The sequence below is a fragment of the Lupinus angustifolius genome, chromosome LG14 (assembly GCF_001865875.1).
Source record: "Lupinus angustifolius cultivar Tanjil chromosome LG14, LupAngTanjil_v1.0, whole genome shotgun sequence".
In the NCBI taxonomy this organism is placed as follows: domain Eukaryota; kingdom Viridiplantae; phylum Streptophyta; class Magnoliopsida; order Fabales; family Fabaceae; genus Lupinus; species Lupinus angustifolius.
Window position 1 is genome coordinate 14,718,629 of NC_032022.1, and position 21,090 is coordinate 14,739,718.

Below are 21,090 nucleotides of genomic sequence, written 5' to 3' on the forward strand. Positions count from 1 at the left end.
AGATGTAATTTCTAAAACAAGAGGTGTGTCAAATGTAATTAAGTCAAAACTCAGGTGAGATCAGTATAATTTCCCTAGTTTTGATAATTAACTGCTAGAAGTACTCATGCATAAAGTAATAATATGAAAAATGAGTTATAAAGAATGATATGGAATTAGGCTTAATTTTGTTTTTAGTCCCTGGGATTTTTTTTTGGTTTTGAGCCCGTACAACCTATTTTATTTCGATTTTCGTGTCTGCCATTAGTTGAAACGCATTAACTGTTAACATTTCATCTTTGTAAGGTGCCACATGTCATTTATGTGTAGCACCATATCAACATTTAATGGATTTCAGCGAACCGGCGAACGACAAAGATGCAAACTAAAATAAAATAGGCCCTAGGGACTCAAACCATTTCTAGAGACTAAACAAAACGACTTTGCTTTGTAGTAACTAAAAACATATTTAAGCCCATGGAATTATTATTCAATTTTATCTGATGATAGTTTGCTGGCTTGTTAAATTGTGGAGGGCATTGTTAACTTTCATGTCACTTTTTCTCTTCATGCCTTATATCTCCTGTCTTGATGCATGCATTTAGCAGGGGAACTCTGACTATCTTGAATGCAGAAATGAAGTTTCCATTTTGACATCCAGTGTAAAAAAATTGAGATTCACATATCTGGTTCATTTTTAGGGACATGTGACAATTTTTTTATGTTGAATAGCAGGAAGCCACAAATCTGTTACTGAAACATCTAGGGTTTTCTTTCTAGGTTTTATCTGGACTGTGGAATCTTAATAAGCAGTCATATTTTTCATTTCATTATTTAGATGTGTGATCAGTGCTATAGTGCACATTTTTTTCCTAATGATTATTATTTATATAAGAGAAGAATATGATAACAATAGAATAAAAGTATTTAATAATTAATATTAGAAATATTACTAAAAAGAGAAAATTAAGGAGAAACTGTGAGCTAACAAACCCTTTGAACATTTGTAATTTAATTTCATGTAAAACTCGAAACAACTTCTCCGCTTGCGAGAGTAAGACGACATATATCTACTCTCCCCTGACCTCACTAAGTGGGAGTTCGTGCACTGGCCCCCCTTTTAAAATTCATGTAAAACAGCCATGAGTCAACACCCTCAAAGAATCAATAATCCAAACCCTGCTCTCGAAATCAGAGGATACATGGAAATAATTAATTGCTTACAATGCTCCTGTGTTTTTTGTCCTTTCCCTCATTTTCATGGATACCATTGGTATCTGTGCTACCTTCGGATATGAGTGAATAATAATGTTTTATCCTTTTATATGTTATATAAGAACTTGTTAAGAATCTCTGTTCTTTCTTATTCGAATTAATTAATTTCTTGCAACACATTTTCACTCCTAGATGTTGACATCTGCATATTTCTTAATTCTTTTGTAGCATAGTTTTGAAAGATCTCCTGAAGGTTGTTTTATCAAGAAGCGAGTCTTTTGGGGACTCTTGGCATATCATGCGTAATCAATTGCTACAGATTTACAGTGAAGCTCTTTCATCAGATTGCGGAAATATTGTTCAAATGATACAGGTATACACTCTTCTTTCTACAAAGGGGTTTCATCTATATAATATTTCTTGGAGATATTATCTTAACAAGACCTTTGGTAAGTAACATACTTTCATTGCTGCATTGTTAGAGTATTTCTTCCATTCTAGAACATTGTTTTATCTCCTTTGCTTGTTCCGACGTAAAATAGTAAACATCCAGGAAGAGCCAAAGTGGCACAATCAAGTACGTAAAATGTATGTAATTGGAAAGACATCACTTAAGAAGGGATGTTAGAAAAAAAGAAAGCCCAAAATAATAAAAACTTTTAGAGACTTGTTATTCTGAGAGGCTTAATTTCTAACAAAGCAGTCTAAACCGATGCTCAAGCACAGACAAATTTCTGGGATTGCTTGTTTTGTTTTTCAAGACATCTTGACAATCTATTGCATTGAGGCTTCTGATCAATAATTTCTTCTACAGAAAACCATGAATAAATTTTCCATTGTTCCCCTCTTGCTTCCTCCATTAAACCAACTTGGAGATATTGGTTCATCAATACTCAGCTCTCATCAATTGGGATCGACTATTTTGTCTTATTATCTCTGGATTAGTCCTTTCTTTTATTTAATATAGTGTCTAATAGTTGATAAGATGTGCAACAGATCATTTTTCCTTAGGAGTTTTTATGTAAAAAGGATCGATCTCCCCTTTTAACTATCTTAAATATCAATGGTTTTCTTCAGAGCATTCATGACGAGCTGTTGTCTCAAGAGATCGAAATGGATAGAGTTCAAACTGAAAACTTCATCCCACGACCTCTTGTACGTTTTCAAAGATATCTGGCAGAACTGGAACATGGTACACAAATAGATGACAAGGCATTGTTCTTTAATGAGGCAATCAGATCTTGCAAGACAGAGATGTATCATTATGCCCGTGTTTCTGGACTACACGTTCTCGATTGTATTATGGATACTGCCCTGTCTGCTGTGAAGAGGGGTCACCTGGAGGAAGCTAGTAATGTATGTGCCTATTTTTGGTATCCTGTCCTTGTGCATGTATAAAAGTTGGTATTGTATCAGTTATTATATGAACTGCCAATTTAAATCCCCCTAGACAGCCTTACTTTCAAATATGAACTTTTGGGCTTCTTGGCTCTGGCAGGTCCTCCAATTGTTCCCCCAACTTCAGCCTTTGGTAGCTGCCATGGGTTGGGATTTATTGCCTGGTAAAATTGCAGCACGGAGGAAATTAATGCAACTTCTCTGGACAAGTATGTCACAAGCAATTCGGCTTGAAGAATCTTCTCTTTATGGTAATAAATCTGATGAGGTATTTTTCACCTTTCATGTTTCGAAATATGCTCTATCGGTATTAAATGATTTAATAGTTGGAACTCTGCTGGAAAAAAAATGATTTAATTTTCTGACAGGTGTCCTGTGTGGAGCATCTATGTGATACTTTATGTTATCAGCTTGATCTTGCCTCTTTTGTTGCCTGTGTGAATTCTGGCCAGTCTTGGAATACAAAGTTCTCAGTATTGCTTTCTAGAAAAAAACAAGTAGCTTATGGAGATGAAGATCGTTATTCTGACCATTTTGTTGAGAACTTTGTGTTGGAAAGACTTTCAGTCCAAAGTCCTCTTCGGGTAATACTTTGTCTCAAATCTATGGTGCTTTAATCAGTGTGCTTGGATTTCTTTCTTATATTTGAAAGGGTTATAATTGCATATCATTAATTAATTAGTGGCGTGATTGGGTTAATCTGGCCTTAATTTTGTTTAGATGTTAGAACTTAGAAGTAATAACAATTATAAAATAATGTGTTTTGTTGACCTAAATGATCTTCCATGACAAGATTCATTTTATTCGGTAACAGTCTGTAAAAAACTATCACTTATCTATGGAAGTTCACAGGTGCAATTCAATATTATAGTTCTTTTGGCTTTTCATAGTGGATATATATTTTATGATGACAGAGAATTCATTATGAAAGAATATTTTTGTGGATGCGTGAAGTCATAAAGAGCAGTTACTCAGCCTTAAATATTGTGTAGGGGCTATAAAGTTGCATCTTTTATTTAAGGGAAATATATCATAAACTGATAAATTGTAGTGTTTAGCATTTTAGTATTTATCTGACATTTATTATACTGGAAAGTTTGAATTTTAAATATGCTAGCATCACCTTCTATTATCTTGACATGACTGTAGAATCTTCGTAGGTACTATTTGATGTTGTTCCAGGCATAAAATTCCAGGAAGCCATTGAAATGATCAGTATGCAGCCAATTGCTTCTACTCTGGAAGCCTGGAAGAGGTGTGCTTATAATAATTTTATTTCTATCTCTGTGATGGTCTTTAAAGTTATCTTGGTCTTAAGACTGACGTTACTCCTGTGTGGCTAATGTATTTAGTTTGTTTGTTAATTAATTAAGCAATAAGACATATTGCATTGTAAGGTTAATTCTTCAGAGAAAATTACAAGGAAAGGAATTAAAAATATATAGCTATTGGTGTTTAAAGAGTGATTAATAAGTAACAGCTTCAGTGGTTAAACTGGAAATGTTTTTACTATGAATTCAACATTTTTCGGGTCTTGATGTGTAGTGCCGTCACTTAATAAACATCCACCGTGCTTCCTAGATGTCCTGTCTATTTAGTTTTTTGGTAGGAAAAGAATCTTTATTGAAGAGCCAAGGAGAAAAATACAAATGGAGGGAGGATTATAGGATATCCTCCAAAACAGTAATAAAAGAAAAGAATATTGAGTGAATGACTCTTAATTATAATAATTTGTCAATCATGTAGTGGATGGGATTCTGATTAAGAATCCTACATCAGGTTATGGTCCACGACGTATTTTCCATGACACACCACACACCCCTTCATACACCATTGGATTTGTTTTTTGATTTCTTCCAGTCATGTCAACAACTTTTGTGCAAAAAGATAATTAGATGGCCTTGACTGGTAAAGCTATACCTGTGTTCTTGACTTCTTTGAAGTGAAGTGTTCAAATACTTAATCTATTTACTCTACAATGTCTATTTTCTTCTTGAAGCCTCCTTTTCTTTGTTGGTTTTTCCTTCATGATTCTTTTTGTGCAGAAAGCAGGATATAGAACTCATGCACATGCGATATGCTCTAGAATCGACTGTTCTTGCTTTAGGAGCAATGGAAAGGAATGTGTCTGATGAAATAGAAACTCATGGAGATGTGCCGTTATTCCATTTGAAGGATTTGCAGAACCATTTTGATGCAATTAGTAATCTTCCTCGCAAGGTTATTCCCCTTTCCATGATTTTATCAAGTTGTCATATTGCTGCCTTCTTAGGGTTGTTAATCATTGTAAGCAGTTTTCCTGATGTAGTTGTGTATAGTGACTTCTTTTCATATATCTTATACCCACAAGTCTGAACATGTTATAGCTATCCTCTAGGCTCTAGTCAAATATCTATTTTTACCACATATATTTCCCCTGACTTACATCTAACATCTCAGATCTCACCAATTATAAGTGCTACATATTTTACTTGTTTCTTTTGTTAATTGTCTTTCTCTTTCTTGACAATATTCCTTCTGTTAGTTAGTTCACACAAAATAAATGTAAGGGAAAATTCTGTGTAGGATGTAATATGCCATCTTACATTGGCTAGATGTTCTTAAAATTGTCAAGCAACATTATGCTGTATGATTATGCGATACATCATTATAAAACGTGTTTAAGTGGGTTTCTTTTGTGTGCATTTTGTATATTTTTTAATTTCTTTAAAAAGGAATGAGAAGGACAAAACGGTTGGACCATATAATATACCTATTGAAGCCTGGAAGGTTCTAGAGGAGCATGACATCAAATGACTCACAAACTTGTTTAATGAAATCATGGAGTCTAAGAAGATGCAAGATGAGTGTAGGGGAAGTATTTTAATCTCTACTTATAAGAACAAGGGTGACATATATAAAATTGCACAGACTATAGGGAAGTCAAGCTCATGAACCAGAGTATGAAACTATAGGAGAGGATAATTTCCCGAAGGTTTAGACAAGAGATGAATACCACGGAAAATTAATTTGGTTTTATGTCGGAGAGGTCGACCATGAAGGATATATACATACTACGACGATTGGTGGAGAGATACCGAAGGAATCAAAGGGATTTGTACATAGTCTTCATTGATTTAGGAAGACATATGATAAGGTGCCTAGAGAGATTTTGTGGAAAGCTCTAGAGAACAAAAGTGTTTGAATTGTCTACATTCAAGCAATTAAGAATATCTGTAATGGGGTCAAGACCAACGTGAGAACACAAAAAGGAGTCTTAGAAGATGCTCCTATTGCCATAAGACTACCGAGGATCAACATTGAATCCTTATGTTTATATTGGTCTTGGATGTGCTTACTGAGCATATCCAATAACCAATGCCACAATGCATGTTTTTGTGGACGATATTGTTTTAGTGGGAGACTCGAGAGAGGAATAAAATGAGAAGCTTGAAATGTGCAGACAAGCTTTAAAAGCCATGATTTTCGTATAGTCGAAGTGATACATAGTATATGGAATCTAAGTTTTGCAAGAGGTGAACAAACCCTTCTATGTAGATAAAGATTCAGGATCATATCATATCACAAGTCATTAGATTTAGATGTCTTGGGTCAACATTACAAGACAATGAGAAAATTGACGGAGATGTAAACCATGAGATTCAAGCGGGTTCGATGAAATGACAAATTGCTTCAGGTATCATACATGATAAAAAGATACTACTCAAGCTTAAAGAGTTGTTTTACCACATAACTATAAGACCTACAATGTTATATAAGACTAAATGTTGGGGGAAACATCAACAAGAGAATAAACTCTATGTAGCAGAGATGAAATATTGCGTTGGATGAATGAACACACTAGACAAAATAAGATTAAAAATGAATGCATTAGGGAGAAAGTTAAAGTTCCCCCATTGCAGAAAAGATGATAGAATCACTTCTTAGGTGGTTTGGACATGTGTGGAGGACACTGATAGAAATCCTATAGGCCGCAAGGAGTGTAGATCAAATGGAGGTTAGTCCAATTCTTAGAGGAAGAGGAAGGCTTAGAAAAACCATGGGCGAAACAATTACAAAAACTTAGATCAATATTTTGTCAATGAACATGATTTGTGATAGAGCATTATAGCATTGTTCGGTCCATGTAGCCAACCCAAGCGTAATTGTTGTTGTTCTTTAAGTTGAAATTAAGTGTTGGCATCACTTGTTTAAGACTGTGATAATGTTGTTTCTTTCTAGTTGTTATATGATACTTGAGGATGGTAAGGTTGCTTCCCTATAAATTGAAAAGGTCATGACTCTCTGCTAGCGTGGATAAGGCTATGTACATTTATCCTTTCAAGTTCCCACCGGAGGTGGGATCCTTATGCACTGGGCAACCCTTTGTTGTTATTTGATACTTATGTAAACCGATTTTTCAATGATGCAGATTTTGATGGTGAATGTCATAATTTCGCTACTGCATATGGATAGTGTCTCTGTTAACATGATGCATTGTGGAGCACCAGGGAGTGGTTCTAAATCATCCAATGCTAGCTATTGGGAAGATGGTCATCCAATTAGAATTGAAGGGGGAAATAAAGTGGTTATATCTTTCACTGGTTTACTACTTGAGATACTGCGCCACAATATTCCATCATCTGTGATTGAATTAGAGAACATGCTAGATGAGGGTGTAAGCACAGCCAGCAGACAGGCTCTTGAGTGGAGAATCTCAATCTCAAAGCGTTTCATTGAAGAGTGGGAATGGCGTTTGTCAATTTTGCAGCATCTTCTACCATTATCTGAACGCCAGTGGAGATGGAAGGAGGCATTGACAGTGTTACGCGCAGCTCCCTCCAAACTACTTAACCTGTGAGTTTTTTATTCTGTTTTCTTTTCATGATCTTTGGTCCTTCACTTACCGAGTTGCTAAGGATTAGAGAGTTCTTCGGGCTAATGTTCAGTACTTCAGTTACGGGTTTTCTTTATTTTGTTCTTTATTAGAAAACCTAAAACAAATGAAAGTAGAAAAGAGAGGGAAGGGAGAGAGAGAATAATAACTGAATCTGTTATTCTGTTTTCATTAATTATACCGATTCATTGAGCTACTATTTATAAGTAATGACTGATACAAGAGAATGGTACCTACTCTAGTAGGTGACTAACAGATAATAACCTACACTAACATGTCACAGCTGTATATTACTCTATAATATTGTTTTAGCTCTTTCCGAAAATTTACCATCCTCCTATGCCGTTATTTCTATATTACTTTTTGTTGGTCCAAAAAGAATCTAAGATTGTGTTTTCTTCTCTGCAGTTGCATGCAGAAAGCGAAGTTTGATATTGGAGAAGAAGCAGTACATCGATTTTCATTATCTGTTGAAGACAAAGCTACCCTTGAGTTAGCTGAATGGGTAGATAGTGCCTGCAAAAAAACATCTGTATGTTCTTTATTCCATTGAAATGTTTTCAAACTGTTGAGCTTATGCCTTTGCCATATTTTTCCTGTCATATCAATGTCATTAATGGGTAGATAGAGTGATTTTGTTGCAAGTTTGTATTCTGTTTTGTGGTAAGATGAGAGAAGGAGCAAAATACTAATGGGGAGGAGTGCAAATTATTCCCAAAAGTAGAGAAAAATAATAATCAATGATTAAAGAGGCTCAGAAATTCAACAAATCTTTTCAGTATCTCTGCACAGGTGACAGGGAAGCTTCCTAAGAAAACCCTACATAGAATAGCAACTAGATAGAGGGTGAGGCTCGGTGCAATAGTAAGGTTGCTTGCCTTGTGACCTTAAGGTCATGGGTTCAAATCCTATTGCGACATTAGGGCTGCTTACATCTACTCTCCCCAGTCCTCACTAGGTGGGACTGTGGGAGTCTTGTGCAATAGGACACTCTTTTATAGAACAACAATTAGATTCCCTAAACCAAATCCTACACCTAAAATTTAAGTGCAAAGAGACTTCCTTGGAAATGTGGACATTCTTCCAACCAAAATAATGCAGAGACAGCATAAATTACAGTTACCAGAGTTTTGATCTCCTCATTCTTGCTGAAACTTTAAAACCGATTATGATAAATTGTTCCGAGGTCAAAGGACACACCTAGTATTTGCCAAGAACTCCTAACAGGTTATTCCATGAGTAAGTAGAGTTTTGATATTTGTAATTATGAGTGAAAACATATGAATTGAAAATGAATACAACGGACGAACCAGACACCACCTAAATAGTGAATTGTTTCTGAACTGAACCTGCATTTCTGCACTCACTGGTAACCGGAGAAAGGGTGTATGGGATGTCCAAATCTGCATGTCAATTGTGGTAATTCTATATTTTTCCGGATTGCCACTGTCCAAACAAAAGCTAAGTTTGATGATTTGTAGAGAAATGTAGGGCTTTGATTATAAGCTTAGTCTTGGGAAGGCTTTGATTGTAGGAAAGGTATCGAAGTTTGTGGGCTGCATATCAGATATGGATTAACCCTTGAAAAATCCATGGGCTGACTTGAAAGGGAAGGTAAATCGTAATCCTCTCCCATGTTAGACTTAAGGGCAAGGAGATACCCTTGTGCATATTGATCTCCAACCAAATGCACCAAAAAGCAAAACCTTTTCATTACCTCAGAGTCTTTGCCTCCTAGCTTCCACCAAAACCTTTCATATTTAACCAACAAAAATGGCTCCATAGTAGGATATAACCAGTGCTCATCGAAAATTCAAACTGCAATCCAGAAAGAAGTGAATGTATACACCTAAGTAAGGTGAAAGCGTGATTTGAGATTTATGAAGATCTACCAAATCATTTGTGCTAGAATTTTTGTGATCTGGTTGAAACCAAAAGTAGTGCATGATTGGCAATTTTTCTAATCATTATATGTGCTCTTCACATATTATTTGGCAAAAACGTTATGTACCCTTTCTCATGTTTTATTTGATAAATATAGTTTTTTTAATTACTATAGTTTTTTCAATTTTACTATTGCATGATTGGCAATTTTTCTAATCATTATATGTGCTTAATGATTTCTGATTGCCTGTTAGGAAGGATAATATATTTTTCCTTCTACATGCAGGTAGATGATGTTGTGTCTCGTATACAAGATCTTGATTTTTCCTCTTTACGCTCCCAGTTGGGACCTCTGGCTACTGTAAGTGCCTAAAATGACAGGAGAGTAATTTAGACCTGATCATTTCTACTGAGAAAAAATAATACTTCATATATGGTTGGTTCTGAGAATATGTATTTATTGCTAGATACTTCTTTGCATTGATGTTGCTGCCACTTCCGCCAAGGCTGCACAGATGTCTCGGCAACTACTTAACCAGGTACTGCGATCCTTTATTCAATAGATTCCAATGACCCAATTTTCCCCCAACAAAAGAACTTAGTTCAGTGAGGGAAGAAAGAAAGAGCAAAAAATGAGTAGGACAAAATATATTTCCCTTTGCTTTTAAAAAAAAATCTCATCAAAACAGTTTGACTAAATATTATGTTCTTTATTGTTCATGCAATATTCAGGCCCAAACAATGTTATCTGAGATATATCCTGGAGGATCTCCTAAAGTTGGCTCCACTTATTGGGATCAGATCCTTGAAGTTGGAATAATTTCTGTGTCACGGCGTCTTCTGAAGCGCCTACACGAGTTCTTGGAGCAGGTTAGAACTTCAATATTATTTATTTGTATAGAGGTCTTTTCTGGAAAACCTGTTTGTCCTTTTCAAGCTATAATCCCCCTTTTTAATTTTAAGTATCGGCGCAAGCCAACTATATTATTATGATATTATGTATTAGAATATTGTATTAAGAGCTTTGTTATATTGGTTTAGTTTATTATTAATTCTGTTGATCGGTTAGGTGAGTTGTTAGATTGTAAAATGGTGAGCTGACAGTTTGTTGTTACTGCTCAAGCCCCTATATATAAGTAGCTTTTGCTACTATTGTAATTACACTTTTGAGAAATAGAAATCAGAGTTGTTCCATTCTCATTATCTTCCTCTCACTCTCTCTCTATCTCTCAATCTCTCTCTTTGTTTTCTGAGTTTTACATTATGCCATCTGTTATTCCCAATAAGATGAATATGCATGCAGATAATTTTTTTTTTGGCCTTCTTAAGTTTTTATGTGGCTGTTTGACGTAGTATTATAGCTTTGCTGACACAGTTATAGTTCAATACTTGCTTTGTCGGTGGGCAATGCAAATTTTTGTCCAAGATAGAGGTGGGGCTGTAACTTGTACATGTTCCAAAGCCAATGGAATATTACATAATAGGATGTTTTCAGGGTTGAAAATCATTTTTGGGCTGTTGAGTGAACATGATTTATTGACTATTGAAGACTCTCCCAAATTGTACACTAATCTGGTTCCATCTTTACTTCTGTGCTGCTATTAGCATGTGTACAAATGATGTACTGAAAAAAAGACTATATGGAAATGCTGAGATCTCGGTAATGATGTTTGTTATATGCTCCTCCAGGACAATTCTCCAAGTGTTCAGGCAATCCTATCTGGGGAAATTGCCATCACATCATCCAAAGAGTCCCATCGACAAGAGCAAAGGGACCGTGCTCTTGCTTTGCTACATCAGATGATTGAAGATGCTCATATGGGCAAGCGACAGTTTCTGAGCGGTACATCTTTCTTTTTCCTTTAGGAATGTTAATCGCATTGGTATTTTGCAATAGGATGTATTCTTTTTTATTATAACATGTTTCTAAACCTAATCATAGGTAAGCTTCATAACCTTGCAAGAGCTGTTGCTGATGAAGAAACTGAACTAAGTACTAGTAGAGGTGAAGGATTATATTCTGGTCGAGGTGTTATTTACAACAGTGACAAGGACATTGTACTTGGACTTGGATTAAGAGTTGTTAAACAAACACCTTTAAGTTCAAGTGGCGAAGAAACTGGCCTGCAGTCTGCTGTTTATGACATTAAGGATTCTGGAAAGAGAATGTTTGCCCCCTTGAGTACCAAACATATGACATATCTGTCAGAATTCATTCTTCATGTTGCTGCAATTGGAGATATAGTTGATGGGACCGATACTACTCATGATTTTAACTTTTTCTCTGTCGTGTATGAGTGGCCTAAAGATGTAAGGTTCTCAAAATATTTGAATTATTTGGCAGTATTTGATTTTAGACACAACAGTTATCATGGTTGTGAGCATCTTAATCATTTATTTCTTTTACCTCTTTGCACCGCAACTGTTGAAAACACAAGAAATATGCAAAATTTTGGGACAAGTGCCTGTTACTTTTTTTGATAAAGAAACAAAAAAATATTTTTTATTAAATATGTCCATAAGTGACAATATATTTGTAATTTCCTTTACCCAACCATTGGAACCCACCCATCCACCCGCATTTTACGACATGCATGTGCGTGCACACACAAGCTAGTTAGTTAGGGTTTTGGAGATAGAGGTGGGTAAGCCTAGCTCAACGATAAGGTTTCCTTGTGACCTGAGTTCATGGTTTCTACTCACAGATTTTATCCTTCCCAAACCCCTTAACAGCAAAGCCTTGTGCATCAATTCTCATTTTTTAGCCATTTGGAAATCTTCATCAAAATTTTATATGTGATGATAATGTATTGCTCTTGTTTAACCACTGTTTATTTTACTGTTCTATTTTGCAGCTTTTGACCCGTCTTGTTTTTGAAAGAGGGAGCACTGATGCAGCTGGGAAGGTAGCTGAAATTATGTGTGCTGATTTTGTGCATGAAGTGATTTCTGCATGTGTGCCTCCAGTTTACCCTCCACGATCTGGGCATGGATGGGCATGCATTCCAGTAGTTCCTACTTTCCCTAAGAGCAGCTCTGAAAATAAAGTACTCTCCCCCTCGTCTAAAGATGCAAAGCCTAATTGCTTCAGCCGTTCTTCAGCAACACCTGGAGTGTCTTTATACCCTCTCCAGTTGGATGTGGTGAAACATCTAGCAAAAATATCCCCAGTGAGGGCTGTCTTAGCATGTGTATTTGGGAGTAGTATACTGTATAGCAGCAGTAGCTCTTCGATTTCAAGCTCCTTGAATGATGAATTAGTGCAGGCTCCGGATACTGATCGGTTGTTTTATGAGTTTGCTCTTGATCAATCTGAAAGGTAGTGTATCCTATTCACATGTATTGGTCGGCACTTGGCTTTTTCATATATACACATATCTTTGAACTATTTAAAGCGAGCAATCAATTACACTGTCTCTTAATATTGTCTTGGATACTTGTTCATTAATACTCCCCCCGGTCCCTTTTATAGGATCCTTTTCAGTAGTTTCACATGAATTAGGGAACTTGGTTAACATAGTTATTAACATTAAATTAACCACCATTGGATGCATTTTTTCAGAATTACCCTTTATTATTCTGACTCATTCTTATTCTCTTTCCACACAATTAATGATTTCTCTTTCCACTAAATAAGGATTATTTTTTTAAAAAGTGTAATTAATGTACCCAAAGTTCCATGAAGAGTCCTATAAAAAGGACCAAAACTAATTTCTCGAAGGGTCCTATTGGTCCTATAAAAAGGACGGAGGGAGTTTACAACTTTTATTCATATTGATAATATTTTCTTTTCTTTTCTCAAGAGATTTTTCATAAATATGTATTTTCTTATGTATAACTTACTGTTTTTGAAAACATATATGGGTTAGATAATCAAAGAATTATTCAAAAATAATCACTGGGGATTGTGAGCCATGGTGAAACACTAAGGTTGTTGGCTTGTGACCTGGAGGTTACATGTTCAATTCCTAGAAGTAGTCTCGCTGCTTTTAGGGGTAAGGCACTAAGGTTGCTCACGTACACTTTCCTCAAACCTCACCAGGTGGGAGCTTCATGCACTAGGACACCCTTTTTATTCATTGATATGAATAATATTATTTATCTACCTGTTTGCAACTTGTATGTTATAAGTATCATTAAAGAACTATCTTAGGAGGTTATGATGTCATTTTTTATATTTTTATCAAGTTTTTAAAAGAAAAATCTTTTCATAAAATTACACATCTATAATGGTAAAACTATTAATACAAAACTAAGCATTTAAAGTGTATGGAAGTAAGGAATTATCATTTTCGTTTTTCTGTCATGAGCAATGGGTTTTTGGGCCCTCTTTGGGACAGTTTTTGTCCACCCAATTTTGAGGCTTTGGTAGAAGGAAATAATTTTAGTTAAGAAGATGTGCCCACTTTGTGCTGTTTCTGCTCGAATGGATGGGCAATAATGCTAGAAATTTCCACAAGATTTTTTAGGGGGGACACTCTTTTTAATGACAATTTCCCCCTTTGTGCTTCTCATTGTTACCTTTATAAATTCTTTTTTGAAAAGTAATTAAGTTGCAGGGGTTGTATGCTCAGTAATCAGTATTAATAAATAATTAGTTTAACCTTTTCTCCTGATTCACAGGTTCCCAACTTTAAACAGATGGATACAAATGCAAACTAACCTCCATCGAGTTTCAGAATTTGCTGTAACTGCTAATCAAACAAACGATAATGACAACCTGGAAGCCAGAACTTCTATTAAGAGAATTCGTGAGCATGACACTGAGACAGAGTCAGACGTTGATGACATTGTTAGTAGCAATACTATCCCTGTAACTCTGACAGACCTGAATAACCAAGGGGTTGAAGCGGCAGACTTATGGCATGATTCCTCAAAATCTGAACCTTCACAAATTGACACCACAGTTTTCCTTTCTTTTGATTGGGATAATGAAGAACCATATGAGAAGGCAGTAGAACGGTATTACAGTTGAAATTGTCCAAATTATAGTATTTTACTATTATTTTGTTTGGCTCATTATGTTTCATCACACTTGTATTGGCATGTTGCAATCGTGCTGTAATCAAGCAAACAAGATGTATGCGTACACTATTTGATGAATTTTACTTACATTAGTGATTAATGATTGTTTACTTGTAACTTAGCTTCATTCATTGTTATCTTGACCTTGCATTATTTAAACATTGACATATTACTGATTCAGTTGCCTCGACTTTAAATCATCTTTCATTTGTTAGACCTTTTTATTAATTCATGGTGTTGTTTTAGACAGACAATGGGAATGAGTAGAAAACACCGGATTTTATGAATCATCGTCTGCATCTAGTTTCTGTATATTCTTGTATTTTCTTGGTCCATTAGCTTTGGGGCCTTAAATAATTACCTCCTGTATTTTTTTGCAATTTACATATTATAGCGTTCTTTTGTCTTCTATTATAGGCTAATTGATGATGGAAAGCTAATGGATGCTCTTGCACTTTCGGATCGCTTTCTACGTAATGGTGCATCTGATCAGCTTCTTCAGTTACTAATTGAACGTGCAGAAGAGTTCCATTCAAATTCTACGCAGCGCCAAGGATATGGGGGACATAATATGTGGGGCAACAGTTGGCAGTATTGCCTAAGGTTGAAGGACAAACTGCTGGCAGCTAGACTTGCCCTAAGGTGTGTAAATCATTTCATTTTCATGATTTTGGGGGGATCAAGTTTACCAAAGCCTCCAACCTAATGATCAGAAATTCAATCCTTGCCTCCTTTATTTTTCATAATTAAATTAAATTTCAGTATAAGGTAAACTGGGTATGTGCATTGTCTTGATGTCAAGGGGTGTTGCATGAGGGAGCATACCATTCCTGGGTATCCAGCTAACAGTTTTAATTCTTTCTTTTCATTTCTATTGTGGTTATAATTATTATTAATTTGTATTATCTGATATTTCCCCTGCCCGTGAATGTGATGTCACTCTCAATTTTCAAATTTATACAATAGGTGTCTGCATTCTTGGGAACTAGATGCTGCTTTGGACGTCCTCACTATGTGCAGCTGTCATCTGCTTGAGAATGATTCTATTAGGAAGGAGGTGCTGGAGTTATTCACTTATTCTTTCTTTAAGTACTATATTTTTATAAAAATATTTGCACTATGGTATGATGCATGGGTGATCTTAAATGGTTTCCCTACAGGTACTTGTTTAGGGTTTTGGTACTTGTTGGGCATGCGAAGGTGTTACTCTATATATATATTTTTAAATTTTACTATCAAATGACATTGGATACATCTTGGTCAAGCATTGCAATAAGTCAATGTCACTCGAGTACAAACCTGTTCATGCAAAAGACCAAGTTTTGCTACTGAGTATTTTGGTTTGTTACCAAATGAAACAAACTACTAATCTTTTCCCCTCTTTAGGTATTTTTGCTTGCTTGATATATTTTAGGGACTTTTTTGAAAACTTGGAGTCAGGACACTATAAAATTGGAATTATCTTATGATTTCATTATTGTATTATTAGAGATCACGTGTAAAATTGAAACTTAGTTTCAATTGTAACACATGTTCTGGTTTAGCTCTAACTGTTACTGATTATTCAGTAACTGTTTTCTAGTTAGTTATAGGGCGTGAGTAGTTCATCACCTCCCTTTTGGCCTCTGTTCTGTTTCCTATAAATAGGGATCCCCTTTGTTGATATCAATTCAATAAAATTACATTTCAGAATCTTAATTTTGTTCAAGAATATCTTCTCTATTTTCTTTCTTTATCTTTTTTCATGGTATCAATCGCTTTAATGGCCACCGATCCTTCCTCTCCTCCATCACATGCTTCTACCCCTCCTATTAGGGCTCTCTCTCCCTCTCTCTCCCTCTCTCTCCCTCTCTCTCTCTCTCTCTTCTTATCCCACAAACCAAGCTCAGTGAGAAGAACTATCTCACCTAGAGTCAATTCATGATTGCCGTCCTCAAATCCAATAGGGCAATCAGATTCATTCACCCTACTGAAATTCCCCCCAGATTCCTCTCAGGGTATGATAGAAATCAACACCACATCAATCCAAGCTTCCTTAGTTGGGAAGAACAAGACCAAACAGTCTTTTCTTGGATCCTCAACTCCATTTCAGAATCTTTACAACCACGTGTTATTGGTTGCACATCTTCCAGTCAAATCTGGGATGAACTACATGCATTTTGCAATGCTAACACTAAAGCAAGAAGCAGACAACTTCGAGCCCAACTACGCACCATATCTCAAGGATCTCACACCATCTCTGATTACATTTCCAGAATCAAGATCATTTATGATTCTCTATAGGTACTCCTATTTCCATAGTTGAACACATAGGCTGCATTCTTGATGGTCTTGGAGAATAATTTCAACCTGTGATTACAGCAGTTGAAAGCTAGATTGAGCCTCCATCTATCAATGACCTAGAGCAGTTCTTACTCACTTGTAATCAAGACTTCTAAAAAATAAGAACAAAACCATTTCTGATGCCTTATCTGCCAACATAGCAACATCTTCAACTCAATCCCCTAATTTTGTTTCTGCTCTTGGACACTTTCCTCCTCCTTATGCTCAACCAAGGTCTCCTTCTCACAACAGATATGACTCCAGACCTCAATCTTTTAGCAATGGACCACGTGGTGAACGTTTTGGAAGAAGAAATGGAAAACTTTCCCGAGGAAGCAGACCTTCAGGGAGGTTTGTTAGTCCATTCTTTTGCACCTATTGCAACCGTCCAGGTCATGACATCTCCTGGTGCTACTATGCTAATCACGACTTACCAAATTCCTATCCATCTCAATTCCCACCTACACCACCTCCCCAAACTTACCTTAGGAACTCAAGACCTGACCCAAACACACATTCCTCTAAACCTCTCAACCAATTCACTGGCTACAATCCTCCTTACCCCTCTAACCCGTACTCCTCATATTATCTACCCTCTAGCTACAATCCTATAAACCCCTTTCCTCAATATGCCACAAATCCTAACCCCAATTACACTCATAACAGAAACCCACCATATGCAATGAATGTCACCACTGATGACTTTGAAACCAAACACCCTCTCTGGTTTCCAGACTCAGGTGCTAAAAATCACATCACTTCTGACCCTTCCCTTGTTCATCTTCCAAATGAGCAATTTGGCCCAGAACACTTGTATATGGGTATTGGTACTAAATCTCCTATCTCTTATAGTGGCACTACTTCTTTTGTCTCTCTATCAATTCACACTTTTCCCTTTCTTTACAAAATTTACTTCTAGTCCCCACTATAACAAAAAATTTAATCAGTGTCTCACAATTTGCTAAGGGTGCTTACTATTTTGAATTTCATCCTAACGAATGTTTTGTCAAAACACAGGGTTCTAACATAATCCTCCTCAAAGGGTCTCTCACCTCAAAGGGCTTATATGCATTCTAGAGTCTTTTTCCCAAGAAGTCAACCACCTATGCATCCACCTCAAGACTAGATACAAAGATCTAACCCACAGTTTTAGCTAGTTCTAGTTCTAAGTCTAATTCCTCTTTTGTTTTGTGGCATTGTCACTTAGGACATGCACATACTTCTGTTGTAAAATCTGTTTTGTCTCATTGTAACATCACTCAGTCAAACAAAGCAAAATTCATTTTTTGCAATGCTTGTTGTTATGGTAAATCACATAGAGTTCATTCACCTAAATCTACTACTACCTACTCTAATGCCTTTGATTTACTTTATCTTGACTTGTGGGGTCCTGCACCTATCCTATCTGAATCTGGGTTCAAGTATTATTTGTCCATTGTGGATGCCAAAACTAGACACACCTGGATATATCTCCTAAAACAAAAATCTGAAACTATCACTATCTTCAAACAGTTCCTTAAAATAGTGCATACCCAGTTCAACAAAATAGTTAAGGCTGTCCAAACTGATTGGGGAGGGGTGAATTCAGACCCTTTAGTTCTTATCTATCCAACTTGGGCATTAATCATCGTTTAGCCTGTCCTCACACTCATCACCAGCAGGGTACAGTAGAACCTAAACATAGGCATATTGTTGAAACTGGATTGACCATGTTAGCCCATGTTAGTTTGCCCTTATCATTCTGGGAATATGTCTTCACCACTGCTGTTTTTCTAATAAACAGATTACCCTCCTCTACTCTTAATCACAAATCACCATATTTTCTTTGTTTGACACTAACCCTGAGTACAGTGCCCTAAGAATTTTTGGGTGTGCGTGTTTTCCATTACTCAGACCCTATAACAAGCACAAACTTGACTACAGATCCACTAAGTGCACCTTTCTGGGATATTCATCAACCCATAAGGGATACAAATGTTTGCCTAAGGATGGCATGTTGTATATCTTGAAGGATGTAACCTTCAATGAAAATATGTTCCCTTTCCAAACAATAACCCAAACTACTACATCAACCTCAAACCCACATAAGGACTACACCTCTTCATCTACCACCATTCACCATCTACCTCAACCATCTCATACCCCTACCTACATGACCTCTCACCCATCTCCAAATGACCTCACACAACAGTTATCCTCATCTAACCCAGATTCACCTAATCCTAATCCTATTTCACCACCAATGAGCAGCAATCCAACAAACTCATCTGAATCTTCACCTGCCTCTACCTCATCCTTTTTACCTATCCTAACTATTCTAACCTCCTCTCACCCTATGACAACTAGGTCAAAAGCTGGAATCAACAAATCCATCATTCCCAACCTTTCCAGCTTATTTCTTGTTCATATTGAACCCTCCATCCCAAAAGAAGCCTTGATCCTATCTGGCATAATGCTATGCAAGAAGAGTACAATGCTCTTCTTAAATTGGGAACTTGGTCCCTAGTTCCTTTGCCACCAAACAAGAAGGCCATTGAGTGCAAATGAGTTTTTCGAATGAAAGAAAATCCTGATGGTTCCATCAACAAATACAAAGCTAGACTTGTGGCCAAGGGTTTTCGTCAACAACAAGGTATTGACTACAATGAAACATACTCACCTATAGTCAAACCTGTTACTATTAGAATTATTCTCACTCTAGCTGTTACCTATGGATGGACTATTCAACAACTTGACATAAGCAATGTGTTTTTGAATGGGGTCATTCATGAGGAGGTATACATGACTCAACCCACTGAGTTTCAGAATGGTGACAAGACTATTGTCTGTAAACTACACAAAGCTATCTATGGCCTCAAACAAGCCCCTAGACAGTGGTTTGAACAACTAAAGAGCACTCTCATTCAGTTGGGATTTCAGAACAGTAGAAGTGACAACTCACTGTTCATTTCCATCACAAATACCCATCAAACATTCATCTTAGTCTACGTTAATGACATTATTGTCACTGGGTCATCTAGTTCAAAGATTTCTCAACTAATTGACAACCTCAGCTCCACATTTGCTCTAAAAAAGCTTGGGAACTTAGACTATTTTCTGGGCATTGAGGTCAAACATTTACCAAATGGATCCTTGTTTCTATCACAAACAAGGTATGTCAAAGATCTCCTCAGAAAGGCAAAGATGGACTCCGCTAAACCTAGCATCACACCTATGGCTACTACTTGTAAGCTATCTAAAAATGACTCCAAACTCTTTGACAATCCCACTCTGTTTAAGTTTGTTGTTGGAGCACTTCAGTATGCTACAATAACAAGACCTGATCTAGCCTATAGTGTCAACAAAGTGTGCCAATTCATGAGTCAGCCCCTTGAGCAACACTGGGTTGTAGTTAAAAGGATCCTAAGGTATTTGCAAGGAACAATAGCCTTTGGAATTCACCTTAAGCCTGTTGCAGCTCCCAATCTGCCTATACGCCTTACTGCTTTATGTGATGCAGATTGGGCTACTGATCCTGATGATAGAAAGTCAATATCAGGGGCTTGCTTATATATTGGACCTAATATAATAACTTGGTGGTCAAAGAAACAGCAGACCATATCTAGTTCCAGCACAGAAGCAGAATATAGAAGTCTTGCTTTGGCTTCTCAAGAATTAGTTTGGGTATAGTCTTTGTTTTCATAATTGAAGGTTCCTCATCAAGTTCCTCTCGTTCTCTGTGACAATTTGAGCACAGTAGCTATGGCTCATAATCCTGTTCTTTACAACAGGACTAAGCACATAGAGTTAGATCTCTTTTGCGTCAGGGACAAGATTCAAGCCAAAGCTCTTCAAGTGAAGCACATTCCATCTGATTTTCAGACTGCAAATGTACTCACCAAGCCCTTGGCCATGGCTAGGTTTCTAATCTTAAGGAAACAACTCAGAGTAGTTGACTTAGCTTCTCTAGTCAAACTACCCTCGGTTTCAGGGAGGTATATTAGAGATCACATGTAAAATTGAAACTTAGTTTCAATTATAACACGTGTTCTGGTTTAGCTCTAACTGTTAAACAATTAGAGGTTTGTTTCTGTTACTGATTATTCAGTAACTGTTTTTCTAGTTAGTTATAGGGGGTGAGTAGTTCATCACCTCCTTTTTGGCCTCTGTTCTGTTTCCTATAAATAGGGATCCCCTTTGCTGATATCAATTCAATAAATTACATTTCAGAATCTTAATTTTTTTCAAGAATATCTTCTCAATTTTCTTTCTTTATCTTTTTATATGTATTATTTGTTTTTATATTTCTATATAATGTCCATCTGTACCCATACCCTCATCATACTGCTATGGGTACTGGAACCCATATCCATGCAATGCTAATGCTCACCTATTTTTGGTCCCAAATGACA

General features: G+C 36.4%; 1 protein-coding gene across 2 annotated transcripts in view; it reads left to right on the forward strand.

Annotated features, from left to right (window-relative positions):
* The window catches only part of LOC109326630 (protein DDB_G0276689), a 33,225-nt gene that overhangs the window by 1,938 nt on the left and 10,197 nt on the right, over window positions 1-21,090 (forward strand). The window contains exons 2-18 of one of the 2 annotated variants that reach the window (XM_019559343.1): window positions 1,423-1,567; window positions 2,272-2,550; window positions 2,693-2,860; window positions 2,961-3,176; window positions 3,753-3,847; window positions 4,638-4,812; window positions 7,004-7,428; window positions 7,877-8,000; window positions 9,639-9,713; window positions 9,820-9,891; window positions 10,085-10,222; window positions 11,042-11,195; window positions 11,295-11,662; window positions 12,208-12,671; window positions 13,976-14,314; window positions 14,795-15,019; window positions 15,344-15,434. In XM_019559343.1, the coding sequence (XP_019414888.1) occupies window positions 1,423-1,567; window positions 2,272-2,550; window positions 2,693-2,860; window positions 2,961-3,176; window positions 3,753-3,847; window positions 4,638-4,812; window positions 7,004-7,428; window positions 7,877-8,000; window positions 9,639-9,713; window positions 9,820-9,891; window positions 10,085-10,222; window positions 11,042-11,195; window positions 11,295-11,662; window positions 12,208-12,671; window positions 13,976-14,314; window positions 14,795-15,019; window positions 15,344-15,434 (3,553 nt within the window). Of the gene's footprint in view, window positions 1-1,422; window positions 1,568-2,271; window positions 2,551-2,692; window positions 2,861-2,960; window positions 3,177-3,752; window positions 3,848-4,637; window positions 4,813-7,003; window positions 7,429-7,876; window positions 8,001-9,638; window positions 9,714-9,819; window positions 9,892-10,084; window positions 10,223-11,041; window positions 11,196-11,294; window positions 11,663-12,207; window positions 12,672-13,975; window positions 14,315-14,794; window positions 15,020-15,343; window positions 15,435-21,090 lie in introns of those variants that run through there. The other variant, XM_019559344.1, reaches the window with a different exon arrangement.